The sequence below is a fragment of the Labrus bergylta genome, chromosome 16, assembly GCF_963930695.1.
Source record: "Labrus bergylta chromosome 16, fLabBer1.1, whole genome shotgun sequence".
In the NCBI taxonomy this organism is placed as follows: domain Eukaryota; kingdom Metazoa; phylum Chordata; class Actinopteri; order Labriformes; family Labridae; genus Labrus; species Labrus bergylta.
Window position 1 is genome coordinate 12,832,624 of NC_089210.1, and position 23,698 is coordinate 12,856,321.

At 39.7% G+C, this 23,698-nt stretch overlaps 2 protein-coding genes across 4 annotated transcripts in view; one reads left to right on the top strand and one right to left on the bottom strand.

Annotated features, from left to right (window-relative positions):
• Window positions 1-2,731, bottom strand: part of usp31 (ubiquitin specific peptidase 31) — a 45,816-nt gene extending 43,085 nt beyond the window's left edge. For both annotated transcript variants that reach the window (XM_065964780.1, XM_020642520.3), the window contains exon 1: window positions 139-2,731. In XM_065964780.1, the coding sequence (XP_065820852.1) occupies window positions 139-663 (525 nt within the window). In that variant the 5' untranslated portion in view covers window positions 664-2,731. The remainder of the gene's footprint in view (window positions 1-138) is intronic.
• Window positions 2,732-7,856: 5,125 nt separating this feature from the next.
• Window positions 7,857-23,698, top strand: part of baiap3 (BAI1 associated protein 3) — a 39,454-nt gene continuing 23,612 nt past the window's right edge. Inside the window, exons 1-2 of one of the 2 annotated variants that reach the window (XM_029279015.2) lie at window positions 7,857-8,053; window positions 17,325-17,467. In XM_029279015.2, the coding sequence (XP_029134848.2) occupies window positions 17,334-17,467 (134 nt within the window). In that variant the 5' untranslated portion in view covers window positions 7,857-8,053; window positions 17,325-17,333. Of the gene's footprint in view, window positions 8,054-8,709; window positions 8,984-17,324; window positions 17,468-23,698 lie in introns of those variants that run through there. The other variant, XM_065964980.1, reaches the window with a different exon arrangement.

The window sequence follows — 23,698 nt, forward strand, 5'->3', positions numbered from 1 at the left end:
TGAAACAAACGGCAAAAAAGATTGCAATGCACGCACTGAAAGAAATGTGACGTTTTGTGATCATTAACAGCAGATCCTCAACGTCAATTGTTTGCAAAGATATTTGTTTCAGTCATTCGATACGTGTGACCAATTTACCTTGAAATCTCTGCTATGCTGGGGGGTGTACTCAAAGGTCCACAAAGCCCGCACAAGTCCTGACAATTGCTCTGTAACCTCTCCTTTGCTAAGAGGGCCCTTCTTCTGCAGGAGTAGACCGTTTGTCTTTGGCTTGTCCTCGTCCAGCTCCTCGTCTTTGTAGTGCTCCAAGACGAGGTACTCAGCAAAGAGTTCAGTGTTACTGAGGCACTGCAGAATTGCGTTCATGAAGCAGGTATTGCCGTGGTTTTTCAGACCTGACACTCCAGGGATCTTCTCTCGAGACAGGAAACCCCCCAGGTCCCCATCATCCATGCGCACGTCTTTGCTGCCAGATTTGAAAGTGGAGAAGCCCCCGTCATCTTTGTCCTCCTCAGTTGGCACCTCAGATCCAAAGTGGGACAAGGCTGTGAGGGTTCTCAGGACTCTGCTCATAAAACTGCCCACAGAGCGCACAGAGCCTCGCCTGAACAGCTTCTTGCTGAAGCTCGACTTCTTGTCCTTGGTTGCGGCTTTGCAAGACATGATTTCGCCTTTCACGGCCGGACTTCTCGCACAGAGGTGTCGTGTGAAGAGGCAAAGCCAGATCACCGGCTGCTACTTGCGGCTCAATTTTAACCATGTAGACAGCATTGACGCCATCTGGCTGAAGTTACACGCTGACAGCATTGGGGTTTATTGGCTCACCTGAGCGAAGAGGAGCCTTTTTTTTTCTTTTTTTTTACAAAAAAAGGTCTTTCTCAGAGTTAAGCATAATTTAAATCAAAGTGTCAATTAATGTAAGAATATCTGACATTACAATCTCGCCTTAAATACTGACCGTGGCCAATTGCGAAAGGAATATATAGCGGAAACAAAGTCATAGCTGGGGTTTAGTTGCCCCAGAGTTACCTTGTTTATGCGGTTTACAGCTGCAATGAATCAACGTCGGGTTTTGCTGAGAGCCAAGACAGCAGTATCAGCTAACGGAGCTAACGCTAGCGCCAGCTACAATAACAACACGAGCGACAGACACAACAACAGTCCTGGACGTCCGGACTGTCGACGTCCAGCAGAGGCTCATAGTCCACCATGGTTCGCAGGTGACAGCAAGTTAAGTAGACAAGTGTGTCCCAAGTTTGGTTAACCGCACTTGTCAAGTATTTGAAGTCTCAGCAGGGCTAAGCTATCAAAAAGCAGAATCGTTTTTTTACTTATTCTTCTTCTTCTTCTTTTTCTTCATGTCTGTGTTGGAAAGTGGTAAGATGGTTTACATCGACATCATCGCCACCTACTGGGCTGGAGTTAAAACAGCAACCGGTACAAAAATATTTAAATTAAACCCTATTTAATTTAGTAGTAGTTTATTTCTTGACATAGCCAACCATGTTTAATGCGAGAAATCCATTCGAAATGCTATTATTTAAGAACTTGCATTAAAATAGGATCGTAAATCTTTAGCACTTGATCAAGATTAAGATTGACATTTTTACACTATGTAAGTCATGAACACACACATGCACAAACAGGATATTGCATAGGATATGGATAGGACAGGACATGCACTAATGGAGAGAAGCCAGAGTGACGGAGCGGCCCACAGCTCCTGAGCTGATAGTGGGGAGGGGGTTTGGTGCCTTGCTCAGGGGCACCTAGGCAATGCTCAGGAGGTGATCTGGCACATCTCCAGCTACCAGACCAACTTCCATATTTGGTCCACACCTGGACTTGAGCCAACCCAAGTCCCTACAGGCTGAGCTACTGCCGCCCATCAACAGAATCAGGACCCTCTATGAACACATTTATCAACAATAATGAGCTTGCCTTTTACAGTATCCTATATATAGGTAGGCATATACTGTATAATAAATTGTGGAATTGAGAATATGAGAGAAGAAACACTGTGACACTGTGTTGGAAGTGTATCGATTCATAAATATGAATTGTAAACATGAATAATTTGTTTTCCTTTGCAGGTATAAGTGAGTGGATGAGATGGCTAGAGGTAGTAAAAAAAAAAAGAAGAAGAAAACTCCACACTCCAGAGGGGCTGTGGCTCAGAGGTATGTTCTCCTGCTGCGTGTGTATAGTGTATGGAGTAATACGATTTGGCCGTCGGGCACTTTCAGGCACAGCCCTTGCCTTCAGTGTGTGACTAACTTGGTGAACGTGACGTGTCCTGTAAAAGCACTTTGAGTAGTTCAAAAGACTAGAAAAGCGTTACACAAGGCCATTCACATTTTTTTACCTTGTAACACTGCATTGTTCAAATGCTAAGGCATTCATGAGTATTACTTATATTCACATACTGTACTATTGTTACAGAGCAAACAGCCGGTATAAATTCAGAAATTTCCTTTGAAATAAACAAAGAAATATAGTGAGTGAAAATCTGAATAAAGCAGGGACAACAGATTGATGTCATTACAGGCCTGCTGATGCAATCTTTCCAAATGACTACTACTACTACTACCACTACTACCATATCATTTTTGGATTCATCCAACTCAATAAAAAAGTGTGTCAAGAGAAACTAAAGTGCTGTCAGTAATTACAATGCAACTTTTGGGTTTTGGTTTTTGAGTGACAGTTGTTTTGTGTTGTCGTCGAGTGCTGATTTGCCGCTTGTTCTCGTTGATGATGGGATCCACATACTGCAAGCAACACTGATAGTTTCATTGTGTGTAGAGAAGAAACTTAGTCACATTTTGTTTTTTTTTGTGGGAGTTCTCCGCACAGTCTTGGCATAGGATCAATACAGGAAAAGGAAAAACTTAATATTTGTCCTCAGGAGAGAAAAAGACTTAACCCCATCCTTCAATGAATTCCTTCTTAAATCCGTCTATTGAGGCTTTATTTTCTGGTTTTACCTCCAGGCATTTGTTTTGCAAAAGTAAAAGTAGCAATACTGCACCATGGATGCATGACTGATTTGTGTTCCAAAATTGCAACCAGATATTTGTGACGCACAGCTTTGTTCCGCAACTTAATGGAAGTCTACATAATAGTGACAGTGTTTGAAATACTAAGGGTACATTACATACACACTCCTCACCACTTGGTGGCTGCACATGCATGTCAAAGCCTATGTTTTTATTTCATAGTCATAGCGTGCTGCTGTGTGGGGGATTTTCTTGCTCAGCACTGTGCAAAGATAACTTAATGTCATTGCTTTATTCAGCAGGTTTTTCTTTTCTGATTAAAAACAATAGAAAAATGTTGCTTGTTCCATTGTGGATTGCAAATGTCAGCATGAGCTCTCAGCGGAATGTGTTGCTGCAGCATTGATGTGTAATGTGAGCAGTTAACGCTGCAGAAGCTAGGACTGGGAGGTAATCAATGTGCACAAGATCAGATGCATCTTCTGCGTATTATATAAGGCTATACCGGCAAAAATAACTGTTTTAGTGTGCTGCAGGAGCATGCAATCAATCATGAATAACCAAGGAAGAAGAAGAAGAACGAAGAAGTCTGAATGGCACGTCTATGCATTTAGTTGTTTTACTTCTATAATTTTAAATCTATTTCGGCCTTCTACTTTAGTGGACTTTGGTCCTTCACAGAATGAACAAGTAATCAGTGTTTAGTGGCTGCACTTTCAACCCTCAATCTTGTCTTAATTCAACGAGTCATTCAAAGGTCAGTCAGACACTTATTCATTAGTGACACTGGGGCAACTTCAAGATGTGCCATTCAGACTTTTTCCTTTCTTCTAAAAATAGAAATTAAATGGTCAGATGTCTTAAATGAAAAACGAACAAATGTGAGGTAATGCAGGGTGCTCAGAAAGAGAGAAGCTACTCTCTGGAATATGTCCAAAAGGTCTCAAATATGGATTACATCATTTTTGGATTCTGAGAATATCAGCATGTGAGCATATAACAGGAAGAAAATGGATCTTCCCAAAAGTAAACAAATGGTTGGCAACATAAGATGGCATACATAGTATGGAAAAAGAGAAAAAGGTGGGCTTCAGAATGTTGACTAACTTCATATTTTGTAAATCTGTATAGAAATGTTAGATGGACCATGTTTGGTTTGGATGATTTAAGCAGTGAAACGTTAAAGGCCGACTGCATTTGCCTACCTCGACAAATGAAATATCAAAGCCTTAGCTTTAGCTTTGTAGTTGTCGCTAACCTTTTCTATAGATGTATATAAGCTACATTATGTACATGTGAATATGTACGAGTACTATAATCAGTAATATTTATGTGGGTGATTGCCATCTTCTTTATGTGTGCATCATTTATGTACTTGTTTGTTTTGTATAGGTGAGGTTTAACAAAAGTTACAAAAAAAACATATTAAGATCACCTGAAACAACAGGAAATGTACTTGTGCACTCAATAAATAAATACACTATACTTCATGCTAAATCGACTTACTGTAATTGTTTCATTGTTTCACATCTGTATAGTTTCTTCAAAGTGAGTGTTGGAGTTGGCAGCCATCTTCGCTTTTGTCTTGGTTATAACTAAATCCTTCACTTGTTGTTTGCCGTGAACACTTGAAGTGACTGGGGCCAGCTGGCGAAGATCTCTAATAATGTGTCCATGGAAACAAGGGTCACATGTGTCTTATCACTCAACACAGGAAAAAGCCTTCTGTTCAATGTTGCTGCCATTTTGAAATGATGTCAAAACAGATCACAATCACATCCTTTTGTTTTGTTCCTTCATTAGTGAATTACAAAGGTCTCTGAGGAGTTTCTTGGTCTCTTTCTGCATGTTTTTTAGCACCTCAGAAAGCCCCAATTTATCATAATAAGAATATCCATCTTATGTGCATTGATGAGAAAATAACAACCAATTATTGTACAAAAAAATACAAGATGCAAGCCCCATATGAGCAATAATACAATCTTGATCAGGCTCAGGGTAAAGTATGATCTGTTTCTGACCTGGAAAACAGAGGATTCAGTTTTCCTTTTGACCAATGAACTGCTGCGATTCTCATCTTGAATCCACAAGTTTTTGTTCCTTCTGATGGAGCGCTGTTGTATTGGTATTGTTGATTTCCTGAATCATTTCAAAAACACATTGAAATCTACTGAATGAGCTCTTACGTCAGTTACAAAAGGTAAACAGTGATCGGCAAACTCCTAATTGCAGGATTTTGACCCAAGCCATTCCATTGGTGGATTGTCAGCCCTACACTTTGAGATGGTGCCTCGCTGCAGCTTCCTTTCTAATGGCCATGTGTGAAATAATTTTTGTGTGTAGAAAGAGAATCACCTCTCAGCTACAAGCGTATAATTAATGTCACTGTGACTATTTTAAGCATCCGTGCACATGCCCTTCAGTTCATGTGTGCTTATGTGCAAACAGATGAGAAAAGAAAAATCCTTACATGTCCTCTGATACAGTACAACAGCTTCAAAGGGCAGTTTGTCATTTACAAATGGAATTCATAAAGAACTACAAATCATTCTGTCAAACAGGTATTAATGCCAAGAGGAAATTAAACATGAGTAGAAGGAAATGTGTCATTTGGGTACCAATCACTTCCTTTAAATCAGAAGGGAAACAGGATTAAAATGTAATATTGCTTAAATGTCAGATGCTCTATTTAATAAGTCAAATAGTTGACTACCATGGCATGTTGGGTAATGTAGTATGCAAATATAGAGGAGAAATAGATAAAGAGATTTTCAGCAGTCTATCTCATGCCACTTGTCTCTTTTGAAATGGAACCCCCCTTATAACAGTGTTTTCTATCACAATACTTCTAAATGTGACATAATGTCTGTGAATAATGAACTATTATGAGTATATAGTTAAATAAGTACAGAAAATGCCAAAAAATGAAGGCACAATTTCATCTTTTAAAAAATAATTTATTGTGCCAGTCAATTGTGTTATTGCATAGATACATTACCTGTTGTTTCAAGTTATCTTCACACGTTTTTATAACTTTTGTTAAACCTCACCTATACAAAACAAATAAGTGAATTAATCAATAAGAACATAAATGGTGCATACATAAAGAAGATGTTAAGTACCCACGTAAATATTACTGATTATAGTACTCATACACATGTACATATATGTATCTTACATATATACATTCATGTAGCCTAATAATTTAAAGATTAAAAGAAAGAAAGAAAAGGTTACAGACAACTACAAAGCAAAAGATCAGGCAGTGATATTTCATTTGTCGAGGAAGGCCACCTTTAACGTTTTACTGCTTAAATCATCCTCACCAAACATGGTTCATCTAACATTTGTAAAGCTGTTAGTCACCACCCAGTACGTGATTTAAAAGAAGCCAATCTTTTTTTTATTCAAACTGCTTTTCATTCATATTAATTTCATGTTATCTTTTCCATAATATGCTCTCTTCTGTTGCCGACGACTTGTTTACCTTGGGAAGTCCCATTTTTCCCTGCTTCTTGTTATTACACTTTAGTGCTGATATTCTAGGAATATATGGGACATATTCCAAATTTCACTTTTACTGGGCATCGTAACTGACATTCATTCTATTTCATGTAAGACATCTGACCAATAGATTTATATATGTTTCTGAATTTAAATAAATGGATGTGTTTCGTACAGGGTGTACGCAGGTATAGAGTTCTTTCAGTCTCCATATACCTACTTCTAAATCTCCTCTGGTTCACACCATCGATTGATTGACAATATTCAGTGGTATGCTGCATTTTTCCTAGGATGGTGAAGGGATGACCCTCCCCATTCTGTCTCTAATTGGTTATTATGCACTAACTTAATATGCAAGAGTAGTCTTAAATGTCACTGTTCATATCAGATGCTGTTCATCCTCTGCTCGACGGGCCACTGGAAAAAAAAAAACCTTTGGGGGAAACATCACGAGTATACCAACTTCTTCAGGCACCACACCACTGGATGTGTATGCTCTGCATTGTTTTCCTTAAATTGTCAAATGTAACTGCCATTATTTTGTGTATCCTTTGATACAATGGATGGTGCTCTACAATAGGCCTTCCATACTTTCATCTTCAATGCATTTTCCTGCCAATAGGGTGATCCAATGTAGAGGTAAATGTCTTTGAAGCTTTGATTCCACTCAGGTATCATTATGTCTCCTTCCCCTATTTCTCTTCACCAAGCCTGAATCTTCAACATTTCCTTCCTGAGCTATTTGGTCGATTTTTCTGATTTCATTTCTCATTAAACATGTGGTGAAATCTTGTCCATCAAGTCCTTCACTACCTCATATATTGAAAACACCATCAAAGGTGTTTGATAAGATAAGATAGGCTAACACTTTCTTTATTGTCCGTTGGCACCAGACATTTGCCTTGCATTATAAGCTAAGAAATCCTCGCATCCCAATCAAATCGAATCGCACTCAAAAGTCAGAATGTAAACACAGCATAATTACATTTAAAATGACAGTGTGGACTCACAGCTCAGGAGTGACATAAATACATAGCCTAAATAATGTTTTGAGATTATCTATGAAAACGTTTAAGTGCATACAGTCCATGTGCAGCCCAAGGTCAGGTAATGATTGGAAACAGGTTAAAAAAGGTTGTTTTTTTTTTGGGGGGGGGGGGGGGGGTTGCCGTGTTTTTAAGTATGTTAAGCCTGTGGTGTTATCTGGGTTTCCTGTTCAGCCTGCTAACAATTTTATATCACCACTTTTATAAGTGACGTCAGACAGTAAATCAGTGGGGGAGCTCATTAAACTGAACAAAGTAAAAGTACACTCGAATCCCAGGCAGTCAGACTGACAGCTGAACCCGCTCCCTCCGTCACTGAGAGGATTCTTCTAGGCGACATCCCTCAGCAACAGTCAAATGATGCCTTCAGGGGCGCACTGTAAACTCGTACTTTTTAGTTCAGTGAAATGCTGTTGCTCGGATGTGATCGTTTAATGCATGGGGGAAAGAAAATTGACTTCAAATAGGAGAAAGAGACATATGATGGGAATTCTATTTTTTAAGGTAGGCTTTAACACTGAAAATGTAAATAGAATATATTATGCATTGCTTTTATTTGTCTGTGTTCATAGTTGCTCATCTAAACACAATAGGCCGAAAAAACATGTTGTGTCAAAAATTGAGGAAAAAGGTGGAAAAAGGGAAATCACACACACACACACACAGAGTCACGGATCCAAAGATAGTTTTCTTTCACATTATTGCAATGTGGCTCATGGTAAAGCCAACTTTATAACTCCTGTAAAACATGCTAAAAATGCTGCTGACGACTGGTAACTATTTTTTTTAAACCCCTCGGCCACTTGTTGTCACTAAGTCTGGACTGAGTTATACAAATGACTTCATAGCCTGAGTTAAGTGAACTCACTTTCCATTAAGTGTAATAAGAAACAGCACCTGTTCACTCACTATAATGAAGGCCATCAAAAAAACGGCTTAGCATGTGACATAATAACTAGTGAGTAAAAATCTGCTTACATTTTTATTATGCTTGGGACTGTCAGTTTCCCATATAGCACCGTCCAATCGCGTCATCAGTCAGGCTTTCTCGGAAGAAAAAAAAATCACAATTTCCCGGTTGCATTTCGGCCTACCCTAAAATCATGTTCAGCGTCTTGCGCTCAACTAGTAGTTGCGACATTTCCGACCGGAGTCGAGGGCAGTGAAGTACCTCCACACTTCCTATGGCCATATTTAGCTGAGCATCGGCGGAGCGTGAGCTCAGGAAAGCGTTTCCAACGACCAAAATGAGCTTTTGTCTGTCGTCTGTCACAAGAAAAATATCCAAACGTTGTTTTGTGCAAAGTTGACTGCGTCACGTTCTCAGAGGAGAAACTGCGAGCTGCTGCAGTGAACAGAGCTTTGATCCACAGGAACTCTGACACACGCAGCTGCAAAATACACTTCACACTGGAAAACTGTCAGGAGACACAGGTAAACTGGATTTTTTTTTAAATATTATTAAACACTATGATGAATCACCTTTTTGTTTTAGAATAAAGTTTTTGTTTTGTTAAAAAGCATCAGCTTTCCTGGCTCATACTGTTCACTGTAAGGTTAGTTTGATTGGCACCTGTTGATTTTAATTTCCCTGCAGTTTAGAATTGACGAATTCAAAATCAGTAAAAAAGAAGGCTGTATATTTATTTTAATGCCAGGATGATATCGATGTATGACTCAACATGGGATTTGGATAGATGGTCAAACTTGAGATTTTTTTTATTTCTCATCTAACAGAAATGAACCAGTTTTTTAATTGAAAAGACATCAAACCTGCTGCACTTTATGCCAATATAGCAACAAGTTCTCCTTTCTGTTTGTCTCGAAGATCTTAAACACAACACTGAAAACTTGGTCACTGGCTCAACTTGTCAGTTTTTGAAACCAGACAGACATGGCTGAAACACATTCGAGAAATCCATTTCAGTCAAATGTTGCATCATGTTGGCTTTCCCTAAAACTTACTTAAACCTTGTTTCAACCATTTTCTGTGTATACAGCATATGCTATTTTTTTTATTTGCAACCTAAATACTCTGTAAATCAGAAACAACACACATTCATCAAATAATTGAAAAAACACATTGAGGTTCAGAGCAGCATCTCCTCAGATTGCAGCTTTAAGTTTGCAAAGACAACCTGTTGTTTGAACCACGAGTACTGGTTATACAAATCTTGAAAGCTCATGATGAGACATTTATGTCAAATTTTCCCAAAAATCACAAGTTTTTCTGTCATCACGAGAGCAAAATGCAGATTTTGAGCTCTTTATTTTCTACGATTTTATCCCCTTCACAGCTTGCAGAGCTCTCGCACTGTGTGTGTGTGAATCAATCATATTGCTAGTGGAGTCACCACTCACACACTCACATGTCTCAGCTGAATTTTTTTTTTTCCTTGTGTGACAGTAACAGCCATTCTGTGATTTCAATTTGCCTGTGCTTTTAATTTTGACCAAGATTAAAAAGGTGATTTGATTATTCTCCATTAAAACCGCAGCCTCATAATGAAAAGAAGCCTTGGGTAGTGCAGACCTGTCTCATGCGGCTTTCTCCTCTAACGCTGAAGGAGCTGACTAGTGCAAGTCGTAGCTCCACTCTAGACTAATCATTATCAGTCCATTAGTCATTAATTAATCATTAGCTCTTATTATTATACGCTGGATCGGCTGTCATTGCTCAAAACAGCTGTCTTAAAAATGCAGCCTCCCCAAGACATCATGAAAAGGTTGCGTTAATGCTGCAGAAATTTAGTCATCAATTGTTCTGTTCGGAAGTACTCCATTAATTATAGTGTGTAAGCATCGCTTGTGTTGTAAGTGCAGATAGATAAACTACGGAGGTGGTGTTATTGCTTTTGCACAAAGTCTCACTGGTTGCTATTTCTGACAGCTTTTTTCAGGGTGAAAAAGGCTGCACGGTTAGTGCTATAATAAGCAAGGATTCATGCCATTGTTTAAGTTGTGCGTTGTGTGAATGCCTGTCAGTGATGGGGTTCAGACAGACAGACGCACTTCACAAAAGCTCACAACCCGTCGATTTCCCGGGATTTTCTCCGTCAATCGATTCCACAGCCGTAGTGAATGTCATGTGCCCTGACAGCACAAACACTTGGGAGCATTTGGGAATAGATGCCTGGATGCTGTGTGATTGTGGATGATGCGTTATCTACAGGTGCATACAGTTTAGAGCATCGTGATGTCAGCACTCCATCACATCCACTCCACTGGAAAGCCTTTTAAAGAAGTGGCAGAGTGATCCATTAGCCAATATGTCCCCAAGGGCCAGTCACATAATGACATTGATGGCCGCTGACGAGGCTCCTGGTTCTGTCTTAAAGGTTATGATAAGCATGCCTATTATTCACTTTGGATATGAGCATTGCCTCAGGCCCATGTGGTTAAATCCAGTCAAAAGAAATATGGAGGTCCAAATGTGCACATTGTGTTTGAGTCAACCAAGCGGCAACCAACAGTGTTTAAAAATGAAGACAATGCAGAAGTGCAGAATCCTGCAGTTCGTCGAAGGGTCCGCTTGAGACTGACTCCAAGAGATCCTTGAAGTCACATACACTTACACACCAGAGGCCAAAAAGCCTCTTATTAAAGAAAAATAATCATGTTTACAGCCTGGTACAAAAAAAAAAAAAAAAACGGTCTGATTAGTCATCATGGGCAACACACTGTACAGGGGGTGACATTTTTTTGTACTTTATGAACGATGCATGCTATCCATAGTTAGGCGCACAGCTGACATGATTGACAGGTGGGCATGATGTAACGGTTTGTCAAGGGGCTTAAAACCCGCCTCAGCTTCAGCTCTTAGCCTGTCGTTAGGTTGACCTAAAGTTAGGTTGAGACAGGATTTCCAGCATGACGGCTGCTGCTGATGAGCCTCCAGAGCCCCCTGCAGGAACAGGGTGGGCGATGTCACTCAGGCTTCATCCATTCATTTTTTACAGTCTAAGGACTCAACACAAACTGTTCATGTTGTCATTGTATGGGGCTTTTTTTTTTCCATTGTCCTTTTATGGCAATTTATGATTTTTACGATAAAATCTGCGTTTGCCTGTAATTACCATGACTGTGAAAAAAAACATGTAGAAAATCATAACCATCGCTCCTCTTTCCTCTTCCTTTACTTCTGCCCAAATTGACACACGGAACAGAGCTCTAAAGTTGGAAGCTCAGAGAGACACTTGTGAAAGTGAACAATGAAGAAGTGACACCTTCGTAAGGTGTGTTTCTGCAAACCACACAACGGCTTTTTGGGAGCATCAGTTTGAAGCTGCTAATGACCGACTGCTGCTGAAAATATCAGTGTAAACCTTATTACTTTATCGACCTGAGACAGTATATCTTGCCCACTTTTGCCTGAAGTATGAGTTGAATTACGAAACAGAAATTAAAAAAAAAATAATAAGAATGTGAATTTTACCCATGAGTCACTTGGGGGAATGTAATCTAAAAGCATCTGGATACAGCAGTTGTGTGAGGGTTACAAGTGACAAAATTGTGACCTGTTGGGACCGTTCCAATTGTCACCATGAACTGTGTGAAGATATAAAGTGCTCATTGTTTTGATGCGTTTAGGTGAACACATTATAACAGTGAAGGGGGACTTTGTTGAATTCTATTTACCTGTATTTACAAGCTCCTTTTCCTCTGCTGTTACCATAGAGACAGTCCATCCCCATCAGCAAGGCGCCTTTGGCTGCCAAGCTTATTGGCTCTCTCACAGGAGAGCGCTGGTGAGCAAGTGCTTCCCTGGGAAGACTCCGGCATGGATGCAGCGAGATAGGCATTTACTTGGCTTTCAAAGTGTTTCCTTGGCAGCCAACGGCGCCCCAACAGTGGCACGTCCACCCGTTTTGTCACTACGGGTTGATGGCTGAGGCAGAGTGAAATCCAGCTGGGAGGGATCCACTCCTGTAATTGAAATGAGTTCACCTGGGAGAGAGCTGCTCTGTGGTGCCTGTTAGCTGTCAACAGTCCACGCTCACCAGTCTGCATGAAGTGGATTTGATGTGAAGCCTGAGCCGTTTTTGTTTTGGTTTGTGGCACACGAGTTAGAAGTATGAAAAAACAATTTTCCTGTTTAGCACAGAGAGACAGCATGCCTCAGGTATTCCGGCTGTACAACCTGTTAATACTGTCAGCAAAAGAGCGTAACACTGTTTAATAGAAGTCTTCCAAGATAAAACAGTGTCTCTGGTGTTCAGTGACAAAATGCACCTAAAAGCAGTGCAAGCAGTTCTTGAAAATTGTATAAAATCTGTTGCATGCATAGGAAATAAACTTTTATTATTTTATTCCTGTTTCAAAACAGAATAACCTTTTAAGACATTGACATTTGCTTAATTGGGGTCTTACGAACAACGCTGCTATGTTTATTAAAATAATAATGTGTCCCTTAGTTTCTTATATACAAGTTTCACTGACCTTATTAAAAATTGGATAGTTAGTGGAGTTTTGGTGTGGTTACTCTTCTCTTTAACACAAAACCTCTGGCTTTGTTTTTTTGTTTTTTTAATCTGAGAGTGCCGTGCGCTACGGCTCTGTTCCAACTCTAGTCAATGCTCGTATTTTACAGCATGCGCCGTGGTCTGTCTCTGGAGCGTCCCAGCTTCTACGCTCTCCTCCAGCAGCACACCTCCAACCTCTCTCCCCTCACGTTCGCATGAAGGAGTTATCAATTAGAATGCAACCATTATTAAGCACCATTAACCACAAGCTTGTCTCAAGCTGCAATTGCCTGTGTCCATCATTGTTGTGTTAGCAGGCTAATGTTAGCGCTCTTTAGTCAGCTCGTAGCTTCATATTGAACATAAATTGACATGGAATGACCGAGATATGATGTATGTTATTCTACTTTTCTCAAGTCCTTAACTAAAACAGCTTTATATGTAAGGCCGTCCCGTCCATGTAAACATGATGTTAACACGGCTCCGACAACAACACAGCAAATGGGACTCGAGCTTCTCACTCGTTGTAGATAGTCATGACTCAGAGAGACATTTACAGAGGATATACTGCTGAATTTATGTGTCAAATGTTTCAAATTCTTCCTTTAAATATAAGCAAACATCCCTCAAGTGACGTTTTGGTGTTATGGGCAAAAAAGTGACCATGTTAACTGAGGACTTTCAGACGAATGCTAATAAACATGTCCTAACAAATGCCTCTTTATTCTGTATTATGTCAAAAAATACTTAAATTAAATATGTCTTTAATTAAAGGCTAAACAAAGAGGCATTCTTTAAGACACTGTGCGTTCGTCAACCACAGATGCATTTGGCTAAAGGTTGCCAGTAAACATGGCTATTCTTTAAACCGTAACACCTGCCGTAAGACCTTTGCCGTTTCTAGCAATTTAAATATCGTCCCGTGTGATGTATAAGGGTTGTCATGTGATGAGATGGAAAATTAAAAAGCCTGTGCTGCAGTTCTAAACTGTTTTCAGTTGTGGCCACTAATTGCATAAACTCTTTTTGCCCTCCAGCTCTTGGCACTGGTCACATGACTGAAAGCTCTGAATACAGACTCCTGATCATATGTTCTATCACTTTATCTACTTTCTCTCTATCAAGAAGGAAACATTTTTATTGCAATGCAAAAGAGATTTTTTTTTATTTTATTTTTTATTTTTATTTTTTATGATTTTGAGATTTTAGATAAATGCTTTACAAATCCATCATGCTACATCAGGGGAGCAAACCTAACCTCTTATTGCATGGGCAGGGGTAAAAATAAAATGACTTTGCTGTTTACCTGCTGTTTCGAATTCCTTTGGATTCACATAAGTGTCTAAACTTAGCCATTTTACCTTTATATTTATGACATATTGCCAGAGATTGACAGCAGACCTCAACAACTCTGAGCTGCAGTCAGACTCAAAGAGCAAGAGACTTTTAGCCATGACATTTAAGGAGCAAACAGGAATAAATCTATCAGAGGCAGCTACTTGAGGTAGCTTCAATAGATCATAAAGCAATCCCTCAAGACACTTTGCTATGTTGATAAGTGGTGGGAAAGCTGGGTGTATTTATAACTTAACTTTCTCCAACACCTCATTCTTAAATGCCATGTTGGAAAAACACTATTGGAAAAAAAAGGTAAAATTCCAACAGTTTATCCCTGCTGCACAGTGAAAAGGAGACACTGATAACATCTGACAGAGAAGGAGTATTGACACTTAGTCTAATAGAGTAAAGTGTAGAAACTCCAATTGGATAACAGGTGTCAGCCCCCTGGATCAATAGCATACTGTCTTTTGGCTCAGCCAAATGATGCAACACTGTACCATGAATATCTGGCTTGTACTCAGATGCTGAGAGCCGGCTGCAGTGTGCACTCTGTGCAATTGTCCTGGAGCTCTGAGTGGTGGCCTGAGTGATAGCTGTCATCTAGGCAAATATGTTTAATTTTCTGGATCCATTTGGTGTAAGCACTGTAATTCCAAAACTGGCAACCTTTCCGCACCGCCATCTGAAAAAAAAAAAAAAAATTCAACATTGCCTGTAACATCGACTCAGAATGTCTGTCCACAAGAACACCCTATTACAGCAGCTACAACGTTTTTTTTATAGACAAACTAGCTCCCAGCCTGCATTTCATTGCTTCTTATTCACACAGATCTGCAGACACTGGCTGTCAACTAGTGAAAAGATTGTGTGACTGTCAGAGTCTGTGTGAAACAGCTTCTCTCCATCAATCAACCCCTCTCTCTTGTGCCCTTGTCATTCTATTTTTCTTTTTCGGTGTTCTGTCGCTCCCTTCGTCAAGGCTGTGCACAGACGCACTGACTTTTGGAGGCTCACAAAGGACTCCCAGGTGGAGCTGGTATTAAAGCTTATAGGGACATCACATCACCGTACAATGCAGTAAATTGGACACACAGGGACAAAAGTGATTGGATGCTGTTTAGACGTGTCTTTGATTTGTCAGTTTCTCTCTCTACCTTAGTTGCTAGGCAGATGTGTGATTATTCTTTAGTTTTTTTTTCTGCAGCAACTAACCGACATGTATGAGATAAATGACTCATAATTGGATCTTTTTCATACTTTTTTCTCACTTGAAATGCATGATAAAATGAAACATCGTGTGCCTTTCAGATGGCCTTGTTGCCACAGTGTTTTAAACTGTTACGTTGCACTTGAAAAAAGTGGAAGCTAATGTATTCTGTTCCTTTGAGGGTTTAGTGAGCGGCCTCAATATTGAACTATAGGTATTTATAGATGACCAACCTTCTGTGGAGATTTAAAGGATTAACTCCAAAAGGCTAGATAAGATACTGCAGATGCATGACAAGGTGGAGATTCTGGTGTTTCATGCAAAAATCACAATTACCCCTATCATGAGTTGAATCTCAATAAACAAAAATATACTTATCTTTACAAGCAGAGTGCAGATTAAGCTTTTGACATATTGATTTTTTTTTTTTAAATCAAGTTCTGGCAAACTATAGGACGACTCAGAAAGGGATTACAGTTGGCTGAGGATGTCTTAAGCAGAGAAGGAATGCTGACTTTGACAAGTGGTGGATAGAACACTTTAAGGGAAATCCTAAACCCAACCAACAGATCTTCTGACAAAAGGGTAGAGTTTAAATGCCCAGGGTCAACCTTACACATATCCTTGGCAGAGGTCACTAAGGTAGTCAAGAAGCTTCACAGTGGCATGGTGCCAGGTGTGGATGAGATTGACTCTGAGTTGCTGAAGGCTCTGGACATTGTTGGGCTGTCTTGGCTGGCTAGCCTTGTCAGTGTCAGCTGGATGCATTGGACAATGCCTGAAGAGAACCAAAACCACGCTGGTACTTCCCGCTTTTTAAAAGAGGATACTGAAAGATGTACTTCAATGGGGGGTATCATTCTAGTCAAACTCCCAGGGGCACCCATTCAAGGGGGCTGCAAAGGAGAATGCAGCTAATCCTCAGGTGCAGGAGGAACAGTGCAGATACCAACAAGGCTGTGGAGCAGTCTACCAGCTCCTTTACCCATGCAGTGTACCTGGAGGGTTCAGCGGAATTTGCACAGCCTGTAGACATGTGTTTTTTGTTGCTTTAGAGAAGGCCCAAGATCCTGTACCCATGGGAATCACTGATTGGTGCTTGTGAAATTGGGTAACCAAGGCTTCTCTAGAAGCCTGCTTGTGTTTGTATAACCAGAGTGGCAGAAGTACCTGTTTTCAAAGCAAATGTTTGAACATTTCCCCATTGGTGTTCCACAAGGGTTGTCCCTTGCCACCATTTTTATTTGTGATTTTCACGCACAGAATCTCTCTGCTTTTGCAGATGAAATGATTCCAAGGGCTTCATCAAACAGGGACCTTCAGCAGGCACTGGGGCGGTCCATCAGTGGCAAACACTGATGGATGTCCCCCGTTACCGCCATTGGTTATTAGAGGCTTACAACAGTGGGTATGGTTAAACCTGTTTTATGTTATACATCAGTTTTTAAGACATCAGAATAATGGATCTCTTACTGGGCTCAGCTTAATGCTTAATGATTTGCACAGTTTCTAAGTATAAACCAAAAAATGTATCAATTGACTCTTGACTGACGAGACCTAATGATTGGGCTATATATGGTGGACACCCGGTGGGATCAGGCAGAACAAAAGAATTATAATTAGAATCATTATTTTAAAAGACAGGGTGGGGGGGCATGATCTTGCAGCTACTTAGAGCATAAAAGAAACCCCCAGAATCAACCACATATAATTAGTGCTTGTAAGTGTCGTTTGACAGTGACATGATGTCTTTGTGTTCTGACAGTGAAACATCATGACCACGCTGCTGGACCTGAAGAGTAGTGTGCTGAGGCAGGTGCAGAGGAGCCAGTCGCTGAGGAGCAGAAGGGAGGCTCCGCCCACTGCCAGCAGCCCACTCACTCACTGTCCTGAGCCCTTACCTCGCAGGTGAGTCACTTGGTTCACACGTGCACATGACTTCAAGTTCTGTAGCTGTCAGTCAGCGCTCTGCATATGTGTGGCAACTGATTGCCCGCTGCATTACTGTCAGTCACAAAATAAGCCTAGCTTAAGCTCAAGGCAGGAGGCAAGATGTTAAGATATTACTGTGTCCAGAAGCACAGTTCATTGCAAGAGATTTGCTTGATTATTACAGTTAAGAACAAGCAGAGCTTCAATAATGGGTGTTTTTTTAAGGGGAATTAAATTGCAGTCAGTGTAGCTTTTGAAAGATAATAACAGCCTTTTGAAAAACAGCAGCACACACTTTTAAGCAATAATTCATGTGTTTCTTGTTTTCCACTGGCCAACCAGCTGAAGCCACAGGTCAACATTTCTTGTCAACACACATTGTTTAAGTGTGGTTGGCATTTATTCCAGAGTTGCGACTTCCAGTAACGCGGCCATGCACAGCTGCCTCGTCCCCCTCCCAAAGGACACATCAACCTCTCTATTACATGCACAGTCAGGCCCTGACTCGGCTCACAAATGCTGCTTTCTCCTTCTTCAGTTTGCACTTCATGTGTCCGCCTTCATATGAGTGCACCTTAGCGCAGCACATCTGTCCTTTTTTTTTCTTTTACCGCAATAATGAAGACACCGTGCTGCTTTAAAACAGGAGAGAAAATCTGCTTCTATTTTGGTTTGTGTATGTATTTGTTTCATGTCAGAATTTGTTGTAAAATCTATGTGTTTTTCAGTTTAACTAGCGTGTTTGTTTATACGTGTGTACATGTTGTTGTGTGAATAGATGCACTGTAGTCTGTTAGCAGTAACCCACATATAAAGGCATTTTCAAAATAATTCAGATAATTGCATAACCTTAAACTAGCAGTCGAGCAGGAAAAACTAAAAAAGATAAGCACCTTTGCTACTTGCCAATTAATCACGATGGATATGATTCCGAATTTTTTGACATGTCATTAAGTGAACTATCAATCAGTTGATGAAGACACACTGCCCAAATTTCCTTTTCGGCTGTCAAACATGCTCTCCAGATAAAAATAGATATGTATGAGGACATTCTGGATAAATGACAAAAACGATTGAATCCACTTTATTAATATTTTATTCTAATTAACGCACCCAGAAAATGAACACCAGCTGTTTTGCTTAGCTTGCATCACTGAACGTTTCTATATTTTTTTACTTTAAATCTAAAAATAACACCAGAACAAACCATGTAATAATATGTATGTTTGTATTTTTATTTGTACCTTTGTCTTATGCTCTATATCATTTATGTAATGTATGTATGTTTAAGTTTGTAGATACAGTATGTATACCGTGTATGTGTATAGTTTACTGTGTATTTCTTGTTCTTTTATTCTTTTTCTTTATGCTTTTTATGTTTGTCTTTAAATGTTAGGCATAGAGAATAAAGAGTTTTTGTGGATTTTAGTCTTTCTCCTGTCTGTTCTTTATACCTTTTTTCTCGCCTTTGAACTCCTTGATTGTGTATGTGTGTGTATGTGTGTGTATGTGTGTGTGGTGTGTGTGGTGTGTGTGTGTGTGTGTGTGTGTCTTCAAGTTTTTATTATTTTGTTCATTTTATTTGTTTTTTTTTTCCCTTGCCTGCCTCTGCAGCTAATGAAGTGGCACAGGTAAAATCCACCTTTTCTTATTTCAGGCTTGTTTTGAAGCTTCATCTGAAGCCAGAAGTAATAGTATGAACCTGAGGTTTCTATAGCAACCTAAACACAGGCTGTTGCCACTGTGTGAACTTATACTTGTAATGACAAGCAAGTCTATTTTTAACATGGAAGATAACCTCAGACGATGTTTTGAACACTGACCAAATTTGAATTCCAACAACCAACAGACATTATCTTTGGAGCGATTTTTAATGCATTTTTTTTTCTTATTCCTGTCGCGATGTCTATGTTTTTATTGAATTAGCACGACCCAAAGTGAATGCAAATGGCAGCATATTTGTGTGATTCATTAAAGAGTGATGTGATCTGTCAGTATCTCACCTTTTTCTCATTTCCCATGCCAGCTCCCTGGTGTTAAAGCCTCCTGATGAGCCGCACACACACCCAGAGAGCTGATCATTAGAGGCAGGCTGTTGATCTTTGTTATACTCTCGCTCTGCTGCTGGCCTGTCTGCACTCTCACTTTAATTGAGAATTTGCAAATGAGGCCAGGTGGATTTGGGCTGCTCCGTCCCCAGTTGTTGACCCAGTGGCACAGTCGGCTGATCACTTTCTGCATATTGAGAGTGAACCTTTTCATTAAGGCGAGCAAATGATGCTTTTAGCTCAATGTGGACTGGTTGTAGACCTCAAGACACTGAGATGAGCTTGTGTTATACTGTCTCAGAAGCCCACAGGGACTTATGATTATATTTGCATTTTGTTTTATTATTGTCTGTTATTTAGCTCCCTTTCATCAGCAGTGAACTGTCTTTGCCTGTAATGAATTTGACCTGTGACACTATATCAAGTTCTCATTTTTTTTTATAATTGAGAAAAACACAACCTATTTAGAATGACATTAAAGGGGACCTATAATGTCAAGCAATTAAATACATAAATGATTAACATTCCACACATATCAGACAAGGCTGATTGTCAATGAGTTGTATGTAAACTAGTTTTGCTAACATTACTCAAACAGTGGCATTTGTTTGAAACATTTTTTTTATCTTTGGATGGTTACATAAATCTACGTTAGAGGATTAGGGCCACTGAAATTTTTTTTGGGGGGTTCTGACAATTTTTTTAGAATTCTGACTTTAATATCAGAATTCTATTTTTTTTCCCCCGAATTCTGAGATTAAAGTCCGAATTCTAAAAAAAAAAAAAAAGTCAGAACACCCCCCCTCCCTCACCAAAAAAAATGTCATTGGCCCTAATCCTCTGCCATATAATATAAATCATCTGAGTACATAGATCACCAACATTTTTTTTTTATCACCTGCAAACTCTCATCTGGGAGTTTTTGTTTTGCTTTTTTTGCCCTTATCATCTTAGATTGTGTTGACAAAGGTCTTGCAGCGGTAAAACAGACAAAAATGTCACAGACATCCGCGAAAACTTTAGAGGAATGTCCAAGAAATGATTCTTTGCAGCATCACTATGCTGTGTTCTTCTGTCTTCTCGCATCATCCTCCTCATAACTCTATCAGATTTATGAAGCGACCCATTGGGGGGTACCAAACTAATTGAGCAGTTTTGCCCTGACAGTGGTGAATGTATGACTGACTTAAAGTTAACAATAGTCCGCATGTTAGTTATAATAAAGGAAAATGTCTCAGAGTACAAAACAAAGGATCTTTGATGTTTTCTTCAAAGATGCTGAACTACAATAGAGCTCAGAGGAATACTGTAAGCTACACTAGCCTTTGACTACCCTGAGAAAAACATGCATTGTTTCATTGTTTGGTCATTATATCATCACCCTCGTCCTGTCATCAATTAACGTCATTGATGATGTATTACACGAGGAAAGAATACCCATAATGCTTATGTATTCTTTAGCTGTATACAGTTCTGTCAGGAATGATTTCCCTTTACAGCTCGGCAGATCTTGAGCTGCAGCTGATAGCCATCATTTAACAAATTAAATCCAAGGAACATGCTTCCTCACCTCTCTGCACATGCCTTATCGATCGTGTAGTTTATATAGCTTTGGAGCGTTAAACTGCCTTTTCCTTTATTAAAGCCTCTGTCAGCCACTGACCCGCAGAGTGAAAGAGAAAACTGTAACACAGTTGTGTGAACCACCCAAGAAGACCTGAGTTTGAAGTCATTTCACACATGCATGCTGCAGCTTTGTCTGCTGGTAGCTGGGGCTGGGAGACTGCTGTTTCACAGGTTACTGAATAGAGAGATTGTACCAGAGCTGTTGTGATCATATCTCCACATTAGAGCCTTTTCACCTGTAAAGTTTTATGGCTTAATCAAATGTGTAATTAGTGTTGAACAAACATTGTATTGTGTGTCGTATAAAGGGGGGAGATCCTTGTTTTGATAGGAGCTGTAAGATGAATTAATACCCCGACAACCGCCATCAACCTGATAGCGACAAATCCTCTTATTATCTGAGAATGCATAGACTTCAACACTGTCTTTAATGCTGCAGATGACAGTGATGTCTGCACTATTAATTACCATGCATGAACTGCCATATTATATTTAAGTTGGATGTGTGGGCTGCAGTAACCTTCACACTCCCAATTAGTCATGTTTAAACACATATTCTGGCAGATGGAAGAAGTTCAGGGTTTTCGTCCAGTTATTTATGTTTTCCTTCTGTTTTACTCTCCAAACAGGAAATTGCAACTGAATGAATTCTCAAAATAAATTAGAATAAAATGACAGTGTAAAAAAAGGACCTGTTTCCTAGCAACATCAAATCATTTTGTTATTCTGCTGCCGTGTGAATACGTGTGTGTGCATGTGTGTGTGTGAAAAAGACGGAAAGGTTAAAAGATATCAGAGTCTTTCTCTTTTTTTTTTTTTCAGTTGTAACAAATCAGAGTTGACTTGATTTGCATCTTTGAGGGAATTATTTCTGCTCATAAACACGCAGTCCCAAAGCTCAAAACAAAAAAGATCCCCGACTGTCTGGACAAATCCTCAAGCTGTGTGACTGACAGAAGAAGAAACAGATTTCTGGATATGAGAAAGCCCTGGATGATTGAAGATAGATGTGGAGAGAATTGAGTGTCTCACAAGTATCCAAATCAAATGAAGCTTATTTGTACTATGTGTGCAAATGAAAGCTGTAAGCTCTGGGAAACATAGCCTCCCATGTCTTGTCAGTGGAACTTTGGCTTTGATTGAGGACTCATCCAAAGACTGTAGACTAAGTATTTGAGAGTGAGGCTTAAAGCATAGGCCGAAATTTGTGACAAAACTATTTTGAAGGAGCAATATGTGACATGTATAATGTGACATGTGACACGTAGCTTTTAAAATTGGTACTGCAGTCCAAATTCAAAATATTGGAGAGACCTGAGACACAGATGCGTTATATGCGGCGAACTATAACCTCACTCCGTTTTTCAAAAGCATCTCCAATATTTATCCTTTCTGGCCGTGCAACCAGTTCGCTTGCCTGCTTCCATCGCTGCAACACCTGTTGGTTTGCCGTTCGCCTGGAAAATCAAGGGGTGTCCAAAACGGCCATGAGGGGGAGCCTTAGAACAAACTACTTCTCTGGTCAAAACAAAAACAAACCATTCCGACCCTGAATTGAAACTTAGAAGGAGGACATACTGGCTGCTGCATTGTTATCAAAGAAGCCAGCACTTTATTATAGCATGTTTCCTTATTGTCTGATGATATAGAAAAGTAATTTTAATTCAGTAGATATCTTACATATTGATCCTTTAATAGCAACAAATGAAAGGTTCAACTCCCAGGTTTATGTGAACATACAGGGTCTACCAATTAGACACGAAACAGTGACTATATAAGTTGGTAGCAGATAATTATTCTGAGATTTTTTGAGAAATGAATTGCTCAAAATTCAGTCAGTGGATAAAGATTGCAACATTAAAATATTAGCTGTTTTTATATTTGAGGTAATAACTTTTGTATTGGCAGTCTGCGGGATGACACAAGTAATCTGAATTATATTTTGAGAAATCTTGTGTTACAGTACGGACCAAACAATTAGTAGATTTGTCATTCTTTGCTTCCTTTCATTACATAGCATAGCATATCATATGGTTAAAAATCTTTTCTTTCAGTGTCCTATTGTGACTTGTGTTCTATCATTGTAACGTGTTGTATCACAAAGTATGGTATTGTTTTGTATCTTTTCATATCATATAGTGTCAAATTGTGTCATAATATATAGTGCCACATCATATTGCTTTCATTTCATAGTTCAGATCAGACCCATATTTGAAGAGAAGACTGAATTTCACAGATTGTCCTGCGTTTATACTAGGTTTTATTCATTTTAAGCAGATGTATCCACCTTTTAAGTTTTGCTAGGTTTGGTTCAACTGTAAGCCCAGCAAGGCTGCCATTAGTCCTCATCAATACCTTAGGGCTTTGCTATCCACTCCCCCACCAGGGTGAGAGTCAATGGGTGCTGGGATGGGCTGCCACACGCCTGCCGTGTTCGATGACGCTAATAAAGGAGCGTGACGGGGGTCTCTGCGGACGGCTCTTCTGCATAATGTGACAGGGGATGGCTGGGAGAGGAGGAAGAAGACGGAAG